This window comes from Phyllostomus hastatus, unplaced genomic scaffold (genome assembly GCF_019186645.2).
Source record: "Phyllostomus hastatus isolate PE091 unplaced genomic scaffold, TTU_PhHast_1.1 phas_contig_150, whole genome shotgun sequence".
NCBI lineage: Eukaryota > Metazoa > Chordata > Mammalia > Chiroptera > Phyllostomidae > Phyllostomus > Phyllostomus hastatus.
The window spans coordinates 5,183,960-5,206,625 of NW_025333611.1; the positions used below are offsets into that span (position 1 = coordinate 5,183,960).

At 55.5% G+C, this 22,666-nt stretch overlaps 2 protein-coding genes across 2 annotated transcripts in view; one reads left to right on the forward strand and one right to left on the reverse strand.

Annotated features, from left to right (window-relative positions):
- Positions 1 to 1,750: 1,750 nt before the first annotated feature.
- EFCAB9 (EF-hand calcium binding domain 9) lies at positions 1,751 to 9,064 on the reverse strand. Its single transcript, XM_045822001.1, has 5 exons — positions 8,929 to 9,064; positions 6,344 to 6,492; positions 5,313 to 5,489; positions 4,469 to 4,662; positions 1,751 to 1,883 (listed from the first exon to the last, which is right to left on the reverse strand). The coding sequence occupies exons 1-5, from the start codon at positions 9,062 to 9,064 to the stop codon at positions 1,751 to 1,753; spliced, it is 789 nt and encodes a 262-aa protein (XP_045677957.1).
- Positions 9,065 to 13,891: 4,827 nt separating this feature from the next.
- Positions 13,892 to 22,666, forward strand: part of STK10 (serine/threonine kinase 10) — an 87,737-nt gene continuing 78,962 nt past the window's right edge. The window contains exon 1 of the mRNA XM_045823789.1: positions 13,892 to 14,495. Coding sequence (XP_045679745.1) covers positions 14,340 to 14,495 — 156 coding nt within the window. The 5' untranslated portion in view covers positions 13,892 to 14,339. The remainder of the gene's footprint in view (positions 14,496 to 22,666) is intronic.

The following is a 22,666-nucleotide window of genomic DNA, read 5'->3' on the forward strand; positions in this document are numbered from 1 at the left end:
ATACACACATGGTGGGGAAAAAAAAACCAAAATAGGGAAGTGAAAAGTCTCTCTTTCACTCCCGTTCCTCGCCTCCCGTCTCCGCTCCCCAGAGGCAACAGCTGTTACCAGTTTCCCGGGTGTCTCCGAAGATCCCCTGGCTCAGGGGTTCTCACACTCGAGCGTGCGCCAGGACTACCTGGGGGGCTCGTTACACTGAAACACAGGTTGCTGGGCTCTCTTCCCCAGAGGCTCCCAGGTAGCAGGTCTGAGTGGGGCCCAGGGATCTGCATTTCTCGGAGGTCCTGGGTGACGCTGCTCCGCTGCTGGCCTAGGGACGGACCCCGGTACGAGGACTGTTCCGGGGCCGACGAGTACAGACACCCACCCTGCCCTGTGTTTCCCATAGATACGTATAGGGCCCTACCCCTCTGGTTTCTCTTTGAAACGGTGAATCTGAAGTTGTCCCTGTGAGTGGAGCTGGATCTGCTCCCCCGGCCCCCCAGCGGCCATAGCGCTCCCTTGTCCGCAGTGCCGCGGTGACTGCAGCCTCAGTTCCGGTCGGGCGGTGTGGCCTGCTGCCGCCGACCGTGCTGCCACCAAATGCCCTTTTCTGCAGCGCCATCCGTGTGTCTGTGTGTCCGTGTGTCTGTGTGCGTCTGTTGGACGCGGTCCTGAGGAGGGTGACTTGCTCGATCAAAGGGTGTGTACCTTTAGGGAGTGGATGCTGAATTGCCCCCCCCCCCATATAGACTGTACCCACTTAATGCTATGAACAGTACGGCTGCTCTGACTTCCCTCTGCCCTGACCAGCTTTTTGATCTTGGACAGTCTAGGTGAGAATCTGTGTCCTCTGGTTTTTACTAGTGTTTTCTCTGCACGTGAGGTTTCGCATTTTACTGTATATTTTAAGGCCATTGGTATTTTTTGCCCTGTCAATTCTCTTTAAGTTTGCTCATTTCCGGCTGCATTTTGGTCTTTATCCTCCTGATTTGCAAACATCCTTCCTATATTAATGAAACTGGTCATTTTCTATCATGTGTTAACATGTTCTTGTTTTTACGTAATTTACCATGTGCAAATATTAAGTTTTTCTTTTTAAAAACTTTTATTATTTTTAGAGAGAGGGGAAGGGGAGAGGAAGAGAAATGTCAGTGTGTGGTTGTCTCTTGTGTGCCCTCTGCTGGGGACCTGGCCCGCAACTCAGGCATGTTCCCTGACTGGGACTCGAACCGGCAACCCTTTGGTTCGCAAGCCAGCATTCAATCCACTGAGCCATACCAACCAGGGCCAAATACTGAGCTTTTCATGGTCAGACCTATCAGCCTTGTATTTTATGACTTCTTGGTTTTGGTAACCAAAGGTGTTACCCACTCTGAGAGTATAAAAAAAATCATTTTTAATGGTTTCATCATATGGAATTTGTTTTGGTCCAAGAATGGGAGTGGCAGCCCGGATTCACTGCTTTCCAGCTACCTGCCCCACTCTCCCCGACACTCACTGGATACACGGGCAAAGAGGAGCCCAGCTGGTGAGCTCCCCTGCTGCCGCCGGTTCCCGGGACTTCCGCTCTCTGGCGCTGGGGTGGGTGGGGGGCTGGCTGCCCCCAATGGTGACTGCCCGCCCGTTCCAGCGGGCGTCGGCAGCGCTGATCTGGCCTTTTCTAGTCTCTGGTTTTGGCGGGAGGCCTGTGACAAGGACACACGAGAGCTAAGAACCAGTAGAAGAGAAGGGCTTTCGCTTTGCGTAGACAGCATCCTCTACAATTCTCTTAGTGGCTGATAGAGACTGTGGAGGGCCCAGTCCCGTGGTCCTGGGCGGACACTGCAGTCACCTCCTCAGTGTAGCCTACTGGTCCCATGCCCAGCTGCTGCTGCTGCTGCTCGCACCCGCCGCTCAGGCCCCTGAGCGGGCATGCCTTGTCAGCCAGGGAATTCCCATGTGACTCTGACATCGCCCAGTGACACCACCGTCAAGTGCGTGAACCATATTCCGCCTGATAAGCTCCACCCTTAAAAGCGCAGTAGGTCGCCTCCATGTGGAAATAAGGAAACTCGGTTGAAGTGTACTTAGAAACACATTTAAAAAATTTTTTAAGTCACATAATGTCATTGAGGGGGGGGGGAAATCCTAATGTGGACAGTGACCGATTTTCTCTGTTGTGCTCCTACTCCCAAAAGAGTGTCACTTTACTGAGGGACCATTGAACTGTGCTTTTTTATGCTGAGTGTCATTTGGGGCCCATCGGAGGTAAAAGCTCCGCTTCCTCATTCCATCCCAGAACCACACAGTTTATAGACATGCTCTTCAAAGGAATGTGGCAGTTGGGTCATGATACCTTTTACAGTGACCCTGGTGACTTCCAGGGAGGAGGGGAGGACTGTGCTACCTGATCCAAATTCATTTGAAATCACTGAATAGTTTAAACATTTACATTTTGGTTTATAATTTAGCCAACATTAAAGCCTGCTCACCTATTACCCTCGGCTCTTCCCTGCTCCCTCACGGGCCCCTGTTCTGACCGTCGTAAAGGGCGGAGCATCCTCATTGCCTTAGAGGCCACGCCTGCAAAAGCCTGTGCCTCGGTCGCCTTCATATGTGTCTCAGGGCTGTTCCCGCACACGGGAGAGAAGCACCAGAGAGACAGAAGAGACCAGTTCCAAGGTGAGCTTCGTGGTGAGACCCTTTGAAATGACGGCCAGTCCCAAGCTGTCACTTCCCAGCCAGCCAGCCCTCCTCTCAGCACAGTACTCTGTGTCGGTGTGGGGGGGTACCTCCCGGGAGAGTGCCTGCGAGCTTCTCACCGAAGCTGGGGGAGCGCAGAGCACTGGTCTCGGTGAGGAGCCCTGCGTCTCTCTGAACTCCGCGGCACTCTCGGAGGTGCGTGCCGTTACCCCGTGTGCGGTTCAGAAATCAGGGGCCCGGCGGCTGGGTTCTGGCTGCTGGACGTTATTCACGGTCATGAGCATGATACCGAGAAATCCCGCGTCTGTTCGAGTAACTACAGAAAGTGTTCACAGTAATTAACGTGATTTCCACTGTAAGGGGTTTGAGTGCTGAAAGGCAGCCTTAGGTAAGCAGTGCTCTTGTCTGTCACACCTCAAGAAAGTGGTTTTCGATGATTGTTTGGTCCTTTGGGACCCATCAGTTGCCTTACGGACAGTTAGATTGCATAATGTAGTCTGAAGAAATCCTTTGTTTATACTAAGTGAGCTGTATTTCTCTACTCCCCAACCATGTTCCTCAGAAATTTATGGTAGAGGGAAATGTGGTAATTATTAGCATGATACAGAAAGAAGTTCTGAGCCAGTGAACTGCTAGCTTAAAACTTAAACAGAATCTGCTGAAACGGAAGGGAGTTACCCGGATCACTTGCGCTAAGCCCAGGCACCTAACTGACCTTGAATTTGAACCCTGGTCCTACCTCTAGTGAGCCATATGTTCTTGGGTAGGGTTCTTCATCTCTGCAGGCCTCCGTTTCCTCACCTGGACGATGAGGCTAACACCTGATTCAGAGGTTTATGAGAGTAAACAAACCCATGCGTCCAACACACCTGTCTGACCCACAGCAAGTAACTCTTCCACTACGTGGTAGTCGTCGTCATTACATCACAGCACAGTCAGGCAGGGAGGGTTCCTGAGCCCCCTGCTACAAACGTTGCATTGATTATACAAAAGGTAAGTTAAGCCTGGCTGGTGTAGCTCAGTGGATTTGAGCGCGGGCTGCGAACCAAAGTGTCGCCGGTTCGATTCCCAATCAGGGCACATGCCTGGGTTGCAGGCCATGACCCCCAGCAACCGTACATTGATGTTTCTCTCTCTCTCTTTCTCCTTCCCTTCCCTCTCTAAAAATAAAATAAAAATAAAATCTTTAAAAATATTTTTAAAAAAGCCCATTAAAAAAAAAGGTAAGTTAAAAGGGGGCCTGTCATATTTACTTTACCCTAGCAGGTTTGATACATTTGCTTAAGCACACATAACGAATCAGAGAGGAATTCCGGTTCTTAGAAAAACACAGCCCAAATATCCTTAAAAGTCAGTTTCCCTTCTGGTTGGCGGCACTTCACCATTTGCCAGTTGGAAGTGTGTTGCATCCAGGGAGTTTCAGCAAAGGACTGGGGGCTGGGGGCGGGGCGGGGGGGTAGAAGGGATCCTGAAAGTATTGGACCCATGAGTGACTGACGTCGGGAAAGTGTCACCTTCCTCCCGCGGCTCAGCCCCAGGACGTGCTGGGGATTGGCTGGCTACGCAGGGGCTGGACAGTGAGCAGGGTCGGCCTGAGATGCCGCGGCAGAGCCAGGACGTGTGGGTGGACACAGAGGGGGCGGTCACTTCCCGTGACACTGGTGGGTCACCAGGTCACTCCAGGTCAGAACCCGCTGTTTGGGGAACACTCATTTGAGCCCTTCGTACATCCAAGTCCACGTGAAGACGTGTACTTTCGTGTTCAAATTTATTTTCAAACCTGTCACCGGCCGTAATGACTCACACTCTACTCTCGGGTTCCTTCACTCCACGGAGACTGTCTTTCGGGGTCACGTACACTTCGAGGGACGTCTCCTTTTTCAGCAGAGCCTTCTCCTCCTCCTCCCTCTCCTTCTCTTCCATCTCCACTTTCTGCTTCTCCTGGTACTTGTCCATGGTGAAGATGGTAAACAGCTTAAATTCCTTGTAATTAAGACGCTTTTGTGGGAGGGGGGGAGAAAATTATGTCAGGGAGGATTCGATCCTTGGTTTCAGGTGACAACAGGACTGTCACGACTTCTCATCTAGGACCTCGGACACCTCCAGGGGCTCGGTCATGAGGACTCAGTTGTCATCTAATTGTAGTCTCGGAGCCAGCGAGTCTGCTGCAGACTCGGAAGGAGCCCAGGGCCGCAAGCTCCGTTCCAGCAGCCGGTCCGGACGGTTCGGGCTGGCGTCTCGCGACCCTCCCTTCTCCGCCCTTGCGCCCTCTTGCTTCCCCGGACGTGCTCTCTGCAGGGGCTGGATCTATGTAGTTGTCTCGGGACTTGGCCCTGCGCTCCCATCACAGAACTTCTCCCTTTCTACGTAAATCTGCGTGCCCTGCCCAAGTTCATCTCCTGCCGTAGTCACTTAATGTCCTTGTCTGAGCTCCCGTCATCCTGTACCCACGTTACATGACGGTGCACTCAGTCCCTTCGTCCTCTCTGCCCCCGCAGGCCCCATGAGTCACCCCAGCACCGCGCCATGCTGGAGCAGGTTTTCCCATCCTCACCCCCGCACCCCATCTCGACTGCAGGTCGTAGGACACTGTCCTCCGCGTCAGGACAGAGAGGCTGCCAGGCCCCACGGGAGGGGTCAGCGCTTACACGGTCCCCCGTGATGTCCAGGTCGCGATAGAAGTCCCGTAACTCCTGCTTCTTGATGTGGAAGAGGAAGTTGTACATGCGGAAGTTCTCCGCGCCGATCTTCAGCTCCCCGTCCAGGTCCAGCAGCTCGAACACCGGCCGGGAGTGGCGGTAGATGAACTGCTCTTCCAGGTGGTTCTGTGTGGGTGGACGAACGGGTGAGACGAGAGAGAGAAACAGTGTTGCTGGTGCCACTTTCTCAACTCCCCGCGGGGGCCCGGACCCCTCCGAGCCCCCCTCCGAGCCCCCCTCCGAGCCCCCCTCCGTTCCCTGGAGAGCCGCAGGCCGAAGCAGAGACGCCCGGGGCAGAAGGGCTCTGTGGCCAGTGCGTGAAGTCCTGCTTCAGCGTCTGCCTGCGGGCCCCCCCCGCCCCGCAGGCCGAGCTCCACTGTGCAGACAGAACTGCAGTCACAGGGACGCGTTCCTGTCCCTCCAGCGAAAATCTGCCTGTGGGGCTTCGGGGCACTGCTGGTGAAATCGTGAAGATTCCCTTTCCCTAGGGCGTGGGGAGCAGGTAAATTCACGCCAGGTGTGTGTGTGTGCGAGGTAAGGTGGGGACCCAGAGAAGAGCGTTTCTCGTCTCCACCCTTCGTGCCTCCGGAAGATTCTCTGAAAAAGGGGATCGTGGAGGGAGCGAGGCGCTTGGGCTCACGGCCCCAGCTGGAGCCGGCAGGGAGGGCACGCCCCGGAGGGGGAGGGCCGTGGGGTCTGTTCAGAGAGGCCGCGTGGGGTGGGAGGGCCGAAGGAGGGCCGGCCGCAGGGGCCAGGGCCGAGGAGCTACAGGGAGTTTGTAGGTTATCGACGGACCCTCTGGGAACCAGAACCAGACACAGTTCCTCCTCGAGTTTTCTCCTTCCCGTTTCGAGGGAAAGGAAGAACGCTTCTGGTGTACTCTGGTGTACTCGCAGTTCAGCGCTGCCTTTCGCAAGATGCTGGTAGCGGCCGGGCTGGGCCGCCTCCGTCCCCACCCCCGCCCCGGGGGCCCCACTCGCCTGCTGGGCCAGCAGTATGCAGACCAGCACGTAGAACTGGTCGAAACCGATCTCGCCCATGGCCTCCCAGTCCAGCATGTCGAACACGCTCATGATCTGTCTGCGGTTCCAGTTGGTCACGTGGTGAAGAAAGTGGTAGAACAGCACATCTGTGACGGGCGGGGGGAGACGAGAAGACAGATTATTCCAGGACCGCTCCGAAACGCTAATCAAGAAGTAGCTACATTGATGCAGTCCTAAAGTCACATTCGGCCCTTTGAAGGGCACCACGAGGCTGATGTGGCCCCCGGTGACAATGAGTGTGACACCCTGCCTTAGGTGCTAAGCACTTCAAAGGCCACGTTGCTGAATGCTGAGGACCCTACAGGAAGGGCGGCATCGCAGCCTTCTCCAACGAGCCTCGGAGAAGATCGTCTGTCTCGGTGCTGCTCGAGCTGTGGTCAGCGTGCCGGTCGCTCGAGGATCTTGTGAGAATGCGCACTCGGACTCGGGGACTCTGGCATGGACCTGGTCTGCATTTCTAACAAGCTCCCGGGTGATGCAGCCACTGCTGACCACACCTGGTGGCCGAGTTGGGATCTGAATGTGGTCCACCTGACCCCACTGCCTTGCTCCTTCCGGGGCGGAGCCTTCTCTTCTGTACATCCGTGGGTGATGCATGTTTAGTCATACACAAGGAGAGAGGAACATGCAGCAGAGAACAGGGAAGGTTGGTGCTGAAACTCTCACCAATCATCCCGTCTCAGGGTGTGTGAAATGCAAGGAACCAACCAGGCGGTTCCTTTAGACGCGGTGTGTGGCTGTACAGCTCATGTACACAAACTGCCTACGGTAACTTCAGGGATTTGCACGTGTTACTTTGTCTCCATGTGATTTCCCCTTGCCCCCTGGTTACAGAAGCTTTTTCCTGAATAAGATACGGTTCCATGAAACATAAAGAATCTCCGTAGCTTGGAGTCCTAGCTAAGAGCGTGGTGAACCAGACTTCCGATGGGGGCTCTAGGTGGTCTCCTGGTACTCCTCCCCCACACCCCACCGGGTATGCACATGTGGGGAGAACGCACCTTATATATACACAGCGATGCTTGGCTTGTGCAGTTGCTTTTTGGGAGAGGGGTTTTAGCATGGGACTCAAAGGCTACTGACCCAGAACTGTTTTTAAATCACCCGGCTCTGGCCTGCTCCAGTCTCCAAGACCGTAAGCCATGCTCCGTCCCCTGTGCTTTCCCTGCCTCCGATCCCTTGGCCACCAGGAGACAGGAGACCGACTCCCGCTGGGGTGTTGCATCACCGGGGAGGGAGGGAGTTACTAGGGAGATGCACTCTTCCCAGCAAACATTCCGGGGAGGCTAAGAGTGGCCTTGGGAGTGCGAGAGCCGTGGGTTTCGGTCCCAGGCGCTCTGTTTACACAGGGGTGCCCCGCAGCTGCGCTACCTGGGACTGGGTTATGGCAAAGGTCCGGTGACACGCCGTGTGGGCACATCTATTTGTAAAGAGAAAAACTGGGGCCTGAAATCTTGAGAAAATGAAGGTGCCCTTTTATTATTTGTTAAAGATTGAATGAACTCTTAAAAATCTTTATGAGCCCTGGCTAGTGTGGCACAGTGGGTTGAGTGCCAACCAAAGGGTCACTGGTTCGATTCCCAGTCAGGGCACATGCATGGGTTGCAGGCCAGGTCCCCACTAGGGGGCGCATGAGAGGCAACCACACATTGATGTTTCTCTCCCTGTCTTTCTCCCTCCCTTCCCCTCTCTCTAAAAATAAAATAAAAATCTTAAAAAAAAAATCTTGATGGGAGAACCTCCTTATTCACAAAGGATGTTAATCTCTCAGGTCACAAGGAATGGACAGGAAACCTTAGTTACACCCAGTCCTTAAAAGGAAACACTCCTAAGGTATTTTAACTGGTCTCCTGTTAGTTTGGCATTCCAAGGCGGGGCGAGGTCATCCGTACATTTCAGGCCACTTGCAAATACCGAGAATTAGAAGGGTCTTTCAGGTCGTCTCTGACTCAGACCCCCATTTGACAGAAGAGAACCCTGAGGGGGTTCTCTGCCCCCAGGAAAAAGCATAATGACCACGAACACGAAGTCCTCACCATGTGCTAAGCATTTTTCACACATTGCCTCATTCAATGATCTCTTTTCGAAAGATTATTCTTAGCGGGGAAGGTGGGGAGAAGGAGAGAGACATCAGTCAGTGGCCTCCCTCACGCCATGACCAGGGAGGGGCTGGGCCTGCAACCCGGGCCTGCGCCTTGACTAGGAATCGAACCAGCGACCTTCAGCTTTACAGGACGACACCCAAACAACCGAGCTTCGCCAGTGGGGGCTGGCCATCTCTTTCCCCCAACTGTGGGACGGACCGCGTTATCAGAACCCTCCTTTACAGATGAGGACAGTGAGACCTAGAGAGAGCAACGACACATTCTTCACGCCACCAAGGCGCGAGGGGCAGCGCCAGGATTGAAACCTAGAGCCTGCGGTTGCAGGCTCCCCGCGGACGGCCGCCAGCCCGAAGTCCAAGCCGGTGCGTGGAAACCTGGGGTCCGCCCCCGGGAGCCCGACCCTCCGACAGCACTGACCGTTCAGGGTGTTGTTGCGGTGCACGTCGAGGAGGCGGAAGTACTCCACCAAGGCCCGCACGTTTCTCACGGACAGCAGGCAGTACAGCTTGTCCAGGTAGAGGTACCACAGGAAGGACCCCTGTCTCAGCGTCATCGCGGCGCTGCCCTTGCCAGAGGCGGCTCTGGAGGCCAAGGTGAGCAGGGAGCTCCGCCCTGGAACTAGAATGTTCGGAAGAGAGAGAAGCCCTGGGAGACGGGGTCTTCCCAGGCAACCACCTCGTAGGAGACAGTCAGCACAGAATAAATGCGGGCTGTCGGGACCATCTCGTCAGTTGCAGAAATGTCTGTCCAACCACCAGGCTGTTCACCGGACACCAGCAGATACTGACTGTCAGCTGCCTGCGATGGGAGAAGGGACAGCGGCCTCTGCCCAGTTCTGCAGCCTCGCCCTGATCTCGAAACCTGATTACTCCTCCGTCACTACAGTGTAACCCGTTCGAAGCTGAAATCACAGACTGGAAACAAATGAGAGCGTGTACACATTTGAAAACACGTTATAGGGCCGGCGTGACTCTCAGAGGACGATTTATAGCCTGAATACGTTGATTGGAAAACGAGAAAAAGTGAAAAATGCACAACATACGAAAAGAACGTGACGGATGGTGGGTTGGGGAACTGTGCACCTGAAACCTGTGTAATTTCATTAACCAGTGTCACCCCAATACAGTCAATAAAAACGGGGGGGGAAGAACCTAGAATTAGTAAAATAACACCAAAAAGAGAAGGAATTTTTATTTATTTATTTTTTTTAAGAGACGGAATTTTTGAAAGACCAAAACACAAATAAGTAAACCAGAGAACAGAACAGTAAACCTGGCCCGTAGTGGGGTGGACGAAGTTAGTTTTTTCCCATGAGATGGCTCTAGTAGTGCTTAGTTGTCTTTAACTTGGTTCAGAACTATTTTGCTAGATTGTATTGTGACAGCTGTCGTATCAGTGTGCATTTAAAAAACAGCTTATCAAAATTGGTGAATTTTTGTGCAGCTATTTTCATATTGAAGATGAAAGAAGATACACAACATTTTGGGGGTATTATGCTGTGTTATTTCAAGAAAGGTAAAAATGCAACAAACAGGAAAAAAGACTTGTGCAGTGTATGGAGAAGGCACTGTGACTGACTGAACCGTGTCAAAAGTGGCTTGTGCAGTTTCTTGGTCCTGTTGACATTCTGGCCAAATAATTCTCTGCTGTGGGGCTGCCTCCTGCACTGGAAGATGTTCAGCAGCGCCCCTGGCTCCCACCCACTAGAAGCCAACAGCAGGAGATAGCCGACGTACTCAAAATATCCAAATCAATAAAGTTATTGGTGAAGATGAAAAATGTGTCTCTTATTTTACAGAAAAAATGTAACGGGCTTTTGGCCAGCCCAACCTAATCAGGCCCTGTTTTTCTTCATGTTCTTTGTAATGGAAAATGTCAAACATCTCAACGTGGATGAGTATAATAAACCTACACGTGACCCCCCAGCTTCAACAACTAGCAGGTCAGGGCCGGTCTCCTGTCTGTACTCACCCACCCACCACCGCCGTCACAGTGTGATTTTGAAGCAAATCTCAGATGTGACTTCTCACCTGTAAAATTAGAATCTATATTTCAGAAAGTGACTTTTAAAGAAAACATAACCACATACTATTATACCTAAAAGTAAGCAATGATCATCCCTTAATGTCATCAAATACCCAGTGGGCATGCAGAGTTCCCTAATTGTTTCTTGAAAATTTTTTAACTTGCTTTTAAGTTGTGGTTGACAGACAATATTAGTAGTTTCAGATGTAGAACACTGATTAGACATTTATATACCTTTACATTTTTTTTGAATAGTTGAATTGTTTAATCAGGAACCGAAACAAATCAGATTTGTGTGTTATCTTGAGACCATTTCAGAAGTATCATGAGGACCCCTCTTTCTAGTTTTCTTACTTCTTGCAATTTATTTGTTGGAGAATCCAGGTTATCATGGAGAGGAAAACGCTCTGATTCTTGCCCATTTTCATCTCCAAGGTCTAACACGTCCCTTTGTCTCTATTTTCTATAAACTGGTAGTTAGGTCCAGAACAAAGGCTGGTTTTAGGAAAAGATCGATAAAAACAGACAAGTTTTTGGCAAGTGAGATAAGGAGACAAAAAGATTTTGAAAACTCAGAATGAGGAAGGAAATGCGTGATCAGTAAGTGATTGAAATGCGCACGGCCCTGCCTGGGCAGTTCAGGGGGTTGGAACACTGTCCCGATTTGCCAAGGTTTCAGGTTTGGTCCCTGGTCAGGAGGGCGCATACGGGAGTCAGCCTGTGGGTAGAGCAACAGATAGAAGTTCCTCTCCTAAAATCAATAAACCAAAAATACATGTAAGAATACTAGGCACAACTCTACCAGTCACTTGGAATGTTAGTTAGCTCTAATGCAATACATACATAATGCAAGCCACAAATACATCACATGGGTCATTTTACATCTTCTAGTGGCTCCCGTTAGATGTAGGCAGGCCCAGGAGGAATGAAAATCACCGGGCGAGAAAAGGGCATCGTGGGAAGCTGCCTGCAGACCCTGCCCAGGAAGGTGAGGGTCTGGGGTCGGTTTATCCCGCATAACAGGATGCAGCTCTCACCCAGCCACCGGCCCTAGCCAATCAGACCGATACCCCAGCTGCAGGTTTTTGCGTGTGAAAACTCTGACCTAAGAGCAACCCAGTGAGTCCCAGCCTCCCCCCCACCCCGCCCCCCGCCCCCGGCCGGCCCCACTTCCCCTCTCATTCCCTGCTGACGAGCCCTGCTCTCCTTGCTTGCTGCCTCTGCCCGGTTTCTGGAGCGGCTCCGACCTACCAGCGACATTTAAAAAGTTTGTTTTAACAACATTTTATTTAATCCAGCATTCCCAAAAATATTTTCATTTGTAATCAATATGTTTGAAAAGTCCTTTTACACTCCTTCCAGTTTTATTGAGATATGATCAGCGTATAGCATTGTAGAACTTAAACTGATGGTGGTGAAATAATTACCCCAATAAGGTTAGTTAACACACCCATCACCTCACAGAGTTACCGTTTATTTGTCTGTGGTGACAGCTTTTAATATCATCCTTCTAGCGGCTCTGAGGTATATACATGGCAATATTGTTAACTGCGGTCACCATGCTGTGCATTACATGCCCAGCACTTAGTGACCTCACGACTGGAAGTTGTGCCTTGTGGACCCCCCTTCAGCTGCTCCCCCCCCCCCCCCGGAACCAGCCTACGCTACTCTCTGAGTTCAGTTTTGTGTTTTTGGTTTTTATTTACTTAGTTTTAGACAGAGTGGAAGTGGGGGAGAGAGAGAGAAAGAGAAAGAGAAAGATCAATGTGTGGTTGCCTCTCACTAGCCCCCGACTGGGGACATGACCTGCAACCCAGGTATGCTCCCTGACTGGGGATCGAACCAGTGACACTTTGGTTCACAGGCCAGCACTCAATCCACTGAGCCACACCAGCCAGGGTGTGTTTTTGTTTTTTATATCCCACATATAAGTGAAACTGTGGAATCCTTTTGTGTTTTCCTAAGATTTTATTTATTTTTACACACGGGAAAGGAGAGTGAAAGAGAGGGAGAGAAACATCAGTGTGTGGTTGCCTCTCGTGTGCCCCCCACTCCGGACCAGGCCCGCCACTCAGGCATGTGCCCTGACTGGGAATTGATCCTGCGACCCTTTGTGTCGCAGGCCAGTGCTCAATCCACTGAGCCACACCAGCAGGGCCCGTACAACCCCTTTTTACACTAACTCTGGAACCCGGTGTATTTTATACTTACAGCAGCGCATCTCTGTTTGGGCTAGTTACATTTTGAGTGCTTAACAGCCGCATCTCGCTGGTGGCTGCCATGTTGGACAGCACAGACGCAGAATAATTAATTATTTTAGGAAAATTGACCTACGAAGGCGTTGAAGATGTGAAGCAATCATCATAACCAATAACCAGAAAGTAATCAATGATGAAACGCCAGGAAAAGATATCTGGCCCAGATGGTTTTCTGCAGAGGTTTCTCAAAACTGCCTAGGAACAAATAATTTCTATGTTACATAAACTTTCAAAGCAGTTCTGAGTTTAGTAATAGGGTGGGCTGTGTTGCCTGGATAAACTGTCCGACAACTAGCGATTTGCGGGGTAAAGCCACCGCATCCCCAAACAGCTGGAGGAGGAACCAGGCGGGGACCTACGGGGATCGCTTTGGTTTTCCTTGAAGGGCTGGGGGGCGAAAGGACGTCTGTTGTCCCGGAAAAGTGGGGAGTCCAACCCAAGGCTCGCCATTTGAAGAGCTGTATCCAGGACACCAGCCTGCCACTCAGCAGCGAAGCGAGTCGAACGACCAGCATCGGCGTGATCGTCCTCAAAGATTTTCGTTGTATCTGTAACGAGCTCATGTTTATTTAAAGTGGGAAATAAAGAATCAGAAGCTTTTAATTTAATATGCAAACATATCTGAAGATCCGTCATGAAGCCCGTGATAAGTAATTCCCAAAGGAGCTCTTTCTCCCAGCCCTCTGCTGCTGGCCGGCTCTGAGTCAGGGTACGGGAGTCCCTGGGAAGCAGGAAACGAGCCGGCGAGCCGGGGCCTCCGGGGACCGCCCGCCGCCGCAGGGGCGCAGCCTTTCGCGCAGTAGGGGGCAGCGCCGCGCCGAGGAACCCACGCCGCATCCGTCGCCCGCCGGGCTTTCCCACCTGAAAAGTGGGCGCGAGCAGAACAGCCTCGAGGGGGAGTTGCAGGACAGAGTCAGGGCTTCATCCCGGCTCCCCTTCCCGGCCCTCGGACGACAGTCAGTGCGCACTGGCGAGAAGCCAATTCACTTCCCCTCTCGTTCTCATAGAAGTTTTGGGAGTCACACGGCACGACTGGCCTCCCGGAGCCGGGACGGTCCCCCAGAACTGTCCAAAGCCCAGTCCTGAGCTCGCGGGCGCGCGGCGGACTACAGTTTCCAGAGTGCCCTGCGGCGACGGGCGGGGCCCGGGAACGCCCGCAGCCAATTAGGGGGTCTGCGGGCGCAGCCGGGGCGCTGCAGGTGGAGCCCGGCCGGTGGGCGGGCGCGGGCTGTGTCCCAGACCGCATCCCGGGGCTCCCGGGCAGGGTGTGGGGCTCGGCGTGACAGAGGCCGGCACGCGGGAGGAGTCCCCGGGGACAGGACCTAACGGGGGCGGGGTCCTCGGCTGCTCGAGCGGTTCCGGGTGCTCCGGCGGCGCTCAGCCCGGGGCGCACTTGATCGCGATCCAGCTGCGGGGAAGGGCGGGTCTGGTGAGAACCCCCCAGCGCCGCGGCGTCCTCCGGCCCCTCCTCCTCGAGGCCGCCGAAGCCAGTGCCCGAGGCGCAGCCGGCGCCACCTCGCCCCCTGGCTCGCGCGCCCCCCAGCCATGGCTTTCGCCAATTTCCGCCGCATCCTGCGTCTGTCTACCTTCGAGAAGAGAAAGTCCCGCGAATATGAGCACGTCCGCCGGGACCTGGACCCCAACGAAGTGTGGGAGATCGTGGGGGAGCTGGGCGACGGCGCCTTCGGCAAGGTTTACAAGGTGAGAACGCCGAGGGTGGATGGCTCGAGGCGCGGGGTCCGGTCAACCCCGGCCGCCGGAGGGAGCAGAGGGGCTACCCAGCCCTATCGGGGGTCGGGGCGCCTGTCCTGGTGACCCTTGTTCTTCGGGGGGACCCTCACTCAGCCCCATCGAGTCTCTGCGCGCTTGGCGCCCCCTCTGGACACCGCTCCGCTGCCGAGCACTTCCTGTGCGTCTGGCACCGCGCTGGGCGCCGCAGGGGGAGACAAAGGGGCGCGTGTGGGACCTTAGCATCCGAGAGGGCCACCCGAGGCATCCTCCGTAAACCTGTGATATCAGGCGGACTTTTTAAAGAGCGCCCACGCGTGTGCTGTGAGAATGCCGAGGCGCTGCGGCAGTGAGACTCGGCCGCGCCTGGAAGGGGTTAGGACCCGTGGAGTTGGGGACACACCTGAAGAGGATCCAGGGACCGGAAAAGTCGGGGGTGGGGGTGGGGGCGGGGGCGGTCTGCAGGGAGAGGTTAGGTTTGAAAAGGCGGGCTGGGCAGAGGAGGAGGGCAGCGCCGCGGGGGTCATATTTGACTCTGCAGATGAGTCACAGCTGGGGAGTCTCCCAGCCCTCAGTCACCTTTCCCCTGGAGGAGTGCGGGCAGAGCGTTCGTGGGGCAGAGCTGAGTGGTTCTGGACGTGTCTGCAGCCGGACATGGTCTGGTTCCTGCTCCCATGAACCCATTCCAAGTGGCTGAGTTTTACTGAGGACCCAGTCACCATGGACTTGACTCCACCCTCTCCCCGGGCTGAGGACCCTCCAGGAGGTGCCTCCTTCCTAAGCCCGCAGACCGCTCTGACCCCAGGGTTGCCCTTTTAGGAGGTTGGGCCTCGGAAAAGGCTTCTCTGCCCAGCTGCGTGTTCCCCCCAGGACTTGCTCTGCTTGCTTGGGAAGCGGTCTAGAGCCTAGTTGCCCGAGCGCGTGCGCTGCGTGGGCGGAGGGGCAGTGTCAGCATCACCTGGCAGCTTAAGAAAAGCAGATTTGCAGGCCCCACCCTCCCTAGGTCTACTGAGTTCGGCTCTTAACAAGATCCCCAGGCGATAACTAAGCACATCGGAGTTTGATCAGCACTGCTGTAGAGGCGATTTGGGGGCCAGCTAGGCCCGTCCGATGCCTGTTTTGTCACCTTCCCGCCTCCCCTGCGAGCTGGCACTTCCTGTTGCAGGGTGGAACCCCCGCTGCAGCGCAGGTTCTGTGGTTGGAGACTCTGTGGTTGGAGGCGGGCTTTCGTGTCCCCCCTCTCAGCGGGGGCTCGTGGCTGCTGCCTCTCTCTGCTGCCTTTCTCTGGCCCAGGGTTCCGCACCCCTTGGAGAGTCCTGGGCACCTTCTCTAGCAGGCACATCTTTCTCTACTCTTCTCAGAGCTGCATCTTCCGCCTAGTGGCACCAGGAAGCTGTCCTGAGCCTTGTGGCTCCCCCCGAGACCCTGCCATTGCCCTCCCCTTCCCGGGAGAACAGCCTGGGCTTCAGATGTGCCCTGACCACCGCGAGGGCACCTGGACCCTTGGCCAGCTGACCACACCCTTCCCTTTCTCCAGAAGGAAGAAAAGGGGGTTTTCCGTGCATGCCGTCGGCTGTCAAGGATGGTTTTTCTCTCAGGGGCTGGCTTTCCATTGCAGTCCTGTCCTCCTCACTCCCTGCGCCCTCCCTCCACCCCGCCCACCAGTGTGTCCTGGGCTCACAGACTGCTTTGTTTTCTTTCAAACCTAAATGCAGAACTTTGCCTTTCTGCCCCTCAGATTTCCCCCTTGTCAGTTTCAGTTGTCATTTCCTGCTTTGGCTCTGTACCGCCCCCCCCCCAGCTACTCGGGACATTTCATACTGAGGAGCTCATGGGATTCTCAGGTTCTTCTGTCTCCTCTCGGCCCCTTTGTAAAGCGAGTCTCGTTCTCAAAGCGGTGACCTGGCTGCCCCACAGCCCCCTCCCCTCCCCCTGCAAACCCATGCTCGGCTCACCATTACGATGAGGGTTAGCTAGACCAAGAGCTGATACACCTGGAGAGTTGATTCCATTACCTGCCTGACCTCACTGTGTGACCCTCTGATCTAACCCAACCTGGAGTTACCTGGGGGTGTATTGGGTCCAGAGAGAGGATGGGACTGGAACCCAGGGCTCTGGGCTTCAGTTGAACCCTTCCCTTAGTTGCCTGTTAAGCAATCCCCATCCTGGATCTGAGGGCCATCACTCAGGCCATTGACCCAGAAAAGGGCCACAGACCGAGCCCCTTGAAGTTGAAGTTGAAGCAGGTGGTATTGTCCTAAGGACTAATCAGGGGCTGTCACTCCTTCCCCCTTCGCTGTTTCCTGGTGTGGCCACCGGGCCGCACAGGGCAGGTGTCACGGCCGAGACCAGGACCTGAGTTCTGACATGGCACCTGGGAACCAGCTGGCCGTGAGTGGCTGGGGGTGGCCAGCACCGTCTCTCTCCCTGTTCCAGAGCCAGCAGGGCCCGGCGGCCTCGGTGGCGAGAGCTTTTCTGAGAACTTGCCCGATTTGTTGGACGCTGGTCACGAGAGGGCTCGGATGACCGACGGGATGAGAGTCTGGCTCAGGCTCGGCCTGAGGACCTGATGGCTGGACTGCCTCTTTTCCTGGAGGGGCCGGCGGTCGGCCTCAGTAGGAAAAAGAAGAGGGTGGGAGTGATTTGAGCAAAGTCAAGCTCATTCTTACGGAATCCTCATGCGATTGCCAATCAGTTTCAAAAGAAAGTCATTGCTAGATCGTTACGAGATACAAAGTAAAGGTCATAAGCTACTAGTTGTTTCACAATTCTTGCCCTTAAAAATCCTGTGTATTCTGCAGATAAGGCGGAAAGGAGAGGAAGTGTTTGTTACTGCGTTGAGGGGGACAAGCCACCTTCAGCAGGGTGTGCTAGCTGCCTGTCACAGCAGGGGGTGGGGTGGGGGGGCAGAGGGGGGGGACAGGTCCACACCCCCGGGCTCAACAGAGGGCGTGGGCCCACGTGAGGTTGGGTTATTAGCAAGACGAGGTGATTTGTCTGCTTCTTGAAAATTGCTTGCGTTTGGATCTTATGTTGTCTTTAAACTTTTGAAAGGTTTATGAGTTTGCAAATGTGGGAGTAGAGGAAACATGTGTTTAGATGAAAAAGTCAACAGTCTCTCTGAGTCCCGTCCATGGCTGTGGACACGTTGAAGATGTATTTCCTTCCAGACCTCATGGCTTTTTATGGGTCAAAAACAGTTCAGCACAGGGTTGTGATCACACATACCGAGGGTGTTGGATGCCATCTTTCATCCCTGAACCTCGTCCCGAATCATTCTGAAACCTCACACGTGCTTCTGGCGTGGCTCATGGCTCCTTTATCTTAATGTTATCAGATGTTTGGTCTTCTCTGTCTCGTCCCCCTCTCCCCCCTTTTTACTGTTCACAAGTTAAAACTGATTCGGTGCGTATCATGGGCTGGGCTCGGTGCTTAGCACTTTACACGACACAGTCACTGCTGCCCCAGAGATGTGTCCCTCGCGATCCCGAGCTCTGCAGGATCACGCAGTAGAAACCAGAGGCCCCGTCAGAAACAAGGCTAAGGACACGACGCTCAGAAACGTCACCAGGGGCACGTTCTTCAAAAAGGCCAGAACCTAAAAAACCAGTTGCACCTTTTTGTACAAGTTTTCTGGATAAGAAATAACACCAAAAGAAATTTACAATCAACACGGCGCCTTATTGATGGGAGAGACCTGCGGGGTGTCTGTGGCCGTGGCCGTGGGCAGCGTTGCTGGGGAGCTGGGTGTGCAAGTGGACGGGCGTGACTCGGGGGCAGACCGATGTCAGCGGTGCGCTCTGTGCGCTTTGGGGTATCCTTCACCACTCCGTTCAGCCGGGGCCAGTTTTCCGCGTCCACCTCGTGTTTCCGAAAGACGCAACAGCACGTAAGCAAATGCACGTTTAGCGTTTTGATGAATGTGCTCCCTACGGACACCACGGGTGTTGGGACCGAGTTGCTGTTTGCAGAGTAAGTGTTACAGCCAAGTTGTGGGGCAGAGGGCCCTTGCTGGTTAACCCGCGTCCTTCGAGGGCCGGGTCCTGCCCGGCTGCCCGGCCGCCCAGCCGGCTCAGTTCAGACAAAGCAGAAGTGTGGTGCGGCAGGAGGCCGCCCTCCCCACCGGGGCCTTCTCCCGTCACCTCCTCTCCCGCTAAGAGTTTGAAAGCCTGGTTTCCGTCCAGGGCGCCCCCTCCTCCCTCTGGAAAGAGATCCGGGCCCCAGGCGGTAACCTTATTTCCTCTCAGTCAGTGTTTTTAAACAGGAGTCCTTGCTATTGTGAGCAGGTTCCTGGCTGGGCCCTAAAACCGAGGTGGCCCGAGCTTCCTGGGGATGTGGCCCGCCGGGGGGTTCAGCGCGGGTGCCAAGGGGCTGATGTGAGAGGCTGATTTAGCACTTGCCACACGGAAGGAGACTTTTTCTGGCTGGCCGCAGAGCGGGCCAGGGCGGAGGGAGTTGGGCAGCGACCGGTTTCCCAGCCTGCGAGCTCACCCAGGGTCCCCTGGCCGCCTGAGGTTCCCCTGGCTAGGGGGAAGTCCCCACGGGCAGCCCCCAGAAAACAATCCTGGAGGGGCCCCCGGAGCCTTGGAACAGTGTGCGGTCGGGGTTCAGAGAAAAAATTGGGGCCCAGTGAAATCTGGGGTTCAACCCCCTGTCGAGGGGCCTCCCTGTCTGAGCCTCAGGCCCTTGCCTCTAAATGGAGGTGGTGATTTGGAGAGGGGGGAGGGCTGGGAGGAGCTAAGGAGGGGGTACACGGGGCACGTGACCTGCCCCAGGAAGTGGGCAGGAAAGGAAGGTAGTTCGAGACTGTTGATGGTTTAAGTATGAGAGGGAGAGGGGCCTGGCCAGATGCTGCCGCTTGACTGGGGACAAGGCCCAAGGACTGACTCTTGTCCCTTGTTCCTTGGACTGGCCCTCCCCGCTGTGGCGCTGTTTGGGGCCGGCCAGCCTTTGCTGTGGGGGCTGTCCTGTGCAAGGTGGGGTGGGAGCCGCGTCCCTGCCTCTGCCCGTGGGAAGTAGCACCAGCGCCAGCACCCCTCTGCCTCCCCCTCACCTGTGACAGCCAGAAATGTCTCCAAACACTGCTGTGTGTCCCCTGGGGGGCAAAATCGCGCCAGTGGAGCGCCACCACCTCCTACAAATGAAGGGGCCTCCATTCCGTTTGGCACACAGTGCTTGCTCAGCGCTGTGTGTCCGGCCCCTGGGTGTTTGATCAGAGACTCACTCGGGCCTTGTAGCCACACAGACCAGGGTTCGAATCCTGGCTGGCCCATACTCTGCAGCTGTGTGATATCAGGCGAGTGAGTGGTTTGTCTCTGAGCCTCAGCGTCCCCGTGTACGTGGGGCTGAGACTACTCCTCACCCGCAGAGCTGCTGTGAGAACTAAAGCAGCAGCTCCCACTGTGGGCTGGGCTTTGGCCCTAGGAGGTGCTCAGGATGGGCCGGTGGCCTCCCCCTGCTGCTCTCATTGCCACGCGGGGGAGGACAGAGGAAGGTCAAGGTCGGCTGGGATGAGAGAATGTGAGCAGGAAGACTTCTCCTACTTGGCAGGGTGGGTGGGTGGGAGGGAGACAGGAAGCTGGAGAGAAGGAAGCCTGGTTAGAGAGAGATGCCGTGAGGCCCGGCGTTGCCAGGGGGTGGCCCCTGAGCCTGGTACAGCCTGCAAGTGGGTTTGTGTGGCTCCCATGTGGCCGCACCAAGTCTGAAGTGACTGCCTGCGTTCTGACGTCAGGGGCTTCCTCACAAAAGCCCAGGTTTCTCTCTTCCCTGGAAAGATGAGAGGCGCTGGAACCCCCGGCCTGCAGGCTGCATCTGCTAGGACTGGGGTCAGCCCTCCGGGCCAGCGCTGTCCCCAGGAGATGCCACACGAGCCTCACACGCAGCTGACAGCTCCCTCCTGGCCTCATCCAAAGCAGGAAAGAAACTGGAGCACTGAAAAGAGTGTATTTTAGTTAACCCATTGTATCTGAACTGTTATTATTATTTTAATTTATTTATTTTTAGAGTGGGAAGGGAGGGAGAAAGAGAGAGTGAGAGAAACATCAATGTGCGGTTGCTGGGGGCCATGGCCTGCAACCCAGGCATGTGCCCTGACTGGGAATCGAACCTGCGATGCTTTGGTTCGCAGCCTGCGCTCAATCCACTGAGCTACGCCAGCCAGGGCTGAACTGTTATTATTTTTGCATGTAATCAACAGAGAGTGAAAGAGGTATTTAATGTTCTTATTTTGGGGTAAGTCTTTGACATCGGTGTGTGTTTCGCCTTCACGGCACATGTGCGTCTGGGCAGGCCGCTTCCCAGGGGCTCAGAAGTGACGTGTTGCTGTTGCCCCGGGCAGTGCGGATCTGGCCTCTGCTGGTCACTGTCACCTGCCCCCAGCCCACTCTGCAGACTTCCATTGCTTCCTCAAACCCAGGGGTCAGTGGGTGGGTTTGGAAGCTGGGCCTGGTCTGGGTGGGCTGGCCAGGTGGGGCCAGATCTAGATTAGTATTTGAGGGCCAGGTCAGGAGAGCCTTGAATGCCAAGTCAAGGAATTTGCATTTGCCCAGGAACGGGGCGAGGGCCTGGAGTCAGAACCCGGTGCTACCTCCGGTGGGTCATGTGGTCCCGAGACAGAGACTTCGCTGAGCCTCAGTTTCTCTAGCCGCCAAGTGGCTCTAGAAACGGTCCCGCCTGGTCGAGCTGCTGGAGGGCGAAATGACGCAGGGGCACCACTGGGTCCAGGGCGCGGGGCCAGCTCCTCTGAGTGTCAGGCACTGGAATTGGCCTCCGAGCGCCTACTGTGTGCCCGGCACTGCGGGCTCCAGGGGGAGTGAGAGGAATGAATAGGCAGTTGACCTTTGCCCCATTCCTGTCTGCCCGTCACTTAACTTCTGCCAGCCCCAGGCAGGGGACTTCTGTCCCCCCAGGAGAGGCAGGGGCTCGTGTCCCCCCTCCACACCCGAGGGGGCCGAGGCCCAGACAGGTCCAGAGACTTGCTGAGGGCCACCCAGCTGTTCTGTGGCAAGACTGGGACTGGAACCCAGATCTCCGTAGCCAGGAGCCTGGGCCTTTCCTACTGTGCTGAATGGAAGGGGAGACTAAGGGGCTTATTGTGAGGAGAGGGTCCAGGGTGACTTCAGCCTTGGTGTCTCTGTGCCCAGACGGGGGCCCTTCTTCCTGCCAGGCCTGCGCCGGCCCCGGCTGGGGCCGAGCCCCTGGGGGCCATGGCCACCGCTCAGGCAGAGGAAGTGGCGAAGGCCGGGCTAGCAGAGGAAGTGGCAGGGGAAGGGGCGGGTGCCAGGGTGGGGAAGCGGGGTGCTCCCGGGGCCCTGGTGGGTGTGGGGCTGCTGGGGCTGCACCCGAGGTGCTGAGCGCTCCTGGGAGCCTCCCCCAGCGGGGCAGGGAGGGGCATCCCCAAAACAGCCTCCTCCCCTCCTCGCCCTTCCCACCCCTTCTCTGTTCCTCCACGGCCCTCACCTTCCCCTTCCCCCGGCTGAATTTCTTTCTCTTCTCTTTTCTCTCTGCTTTGCCCTTTGCTACATTTTCCCGCTCCTTCCTCCACAGCTTACTTCTTTCTTTCTCACCCACAGGCTCTGCCAGAGCCAGAACTCAGGCCCTGGGACTTGAGGGTGAACCACGATGCTGGTGACCAAAGAGTTAACGCTCGCCGGCCTGTGTCCAGCGGGAGGACAGTGGGAAGGACAGACGGAGGGAGTCCCGGGGGGCCCAAGGAAGCACAGCCCTTTCTGCCTGGTCTCTCTTCCTGCAGCTCTGACCCTGCACAGCTGGGCCCCTCCTCGCGTTCTGGGTCTCATCTCACACGCCCCCCCCCTCTCTCGGAGAGGCCTGCCCGACCCCCTCCCTGGCTGCAGTGGTAGCTCCTTGCTAATTCCCGTCAGAGGTAGTCACAAACTGGGATTTTCTTGTGTGTTTCCGTATTTATTTTCTTTCCTCTCAGGAAGAGGGACGGTCCCCACGGCCAGGGGGTCGTCTGTCTTCCTTGGGTAAGGGGCCGGCTCTGCTCCGGGCTGGTGCCCGGCTAGTCCCTGCCAGACGGGGGGACCAGACCCAGTAAAGGGCAGGCCCCGCTCCCCCCTCCCCGGCTGTGATTGTGACATGGGCACCGCTGCTTCCTGTGTGGCCCTGGGAGAGTCACCTCACCT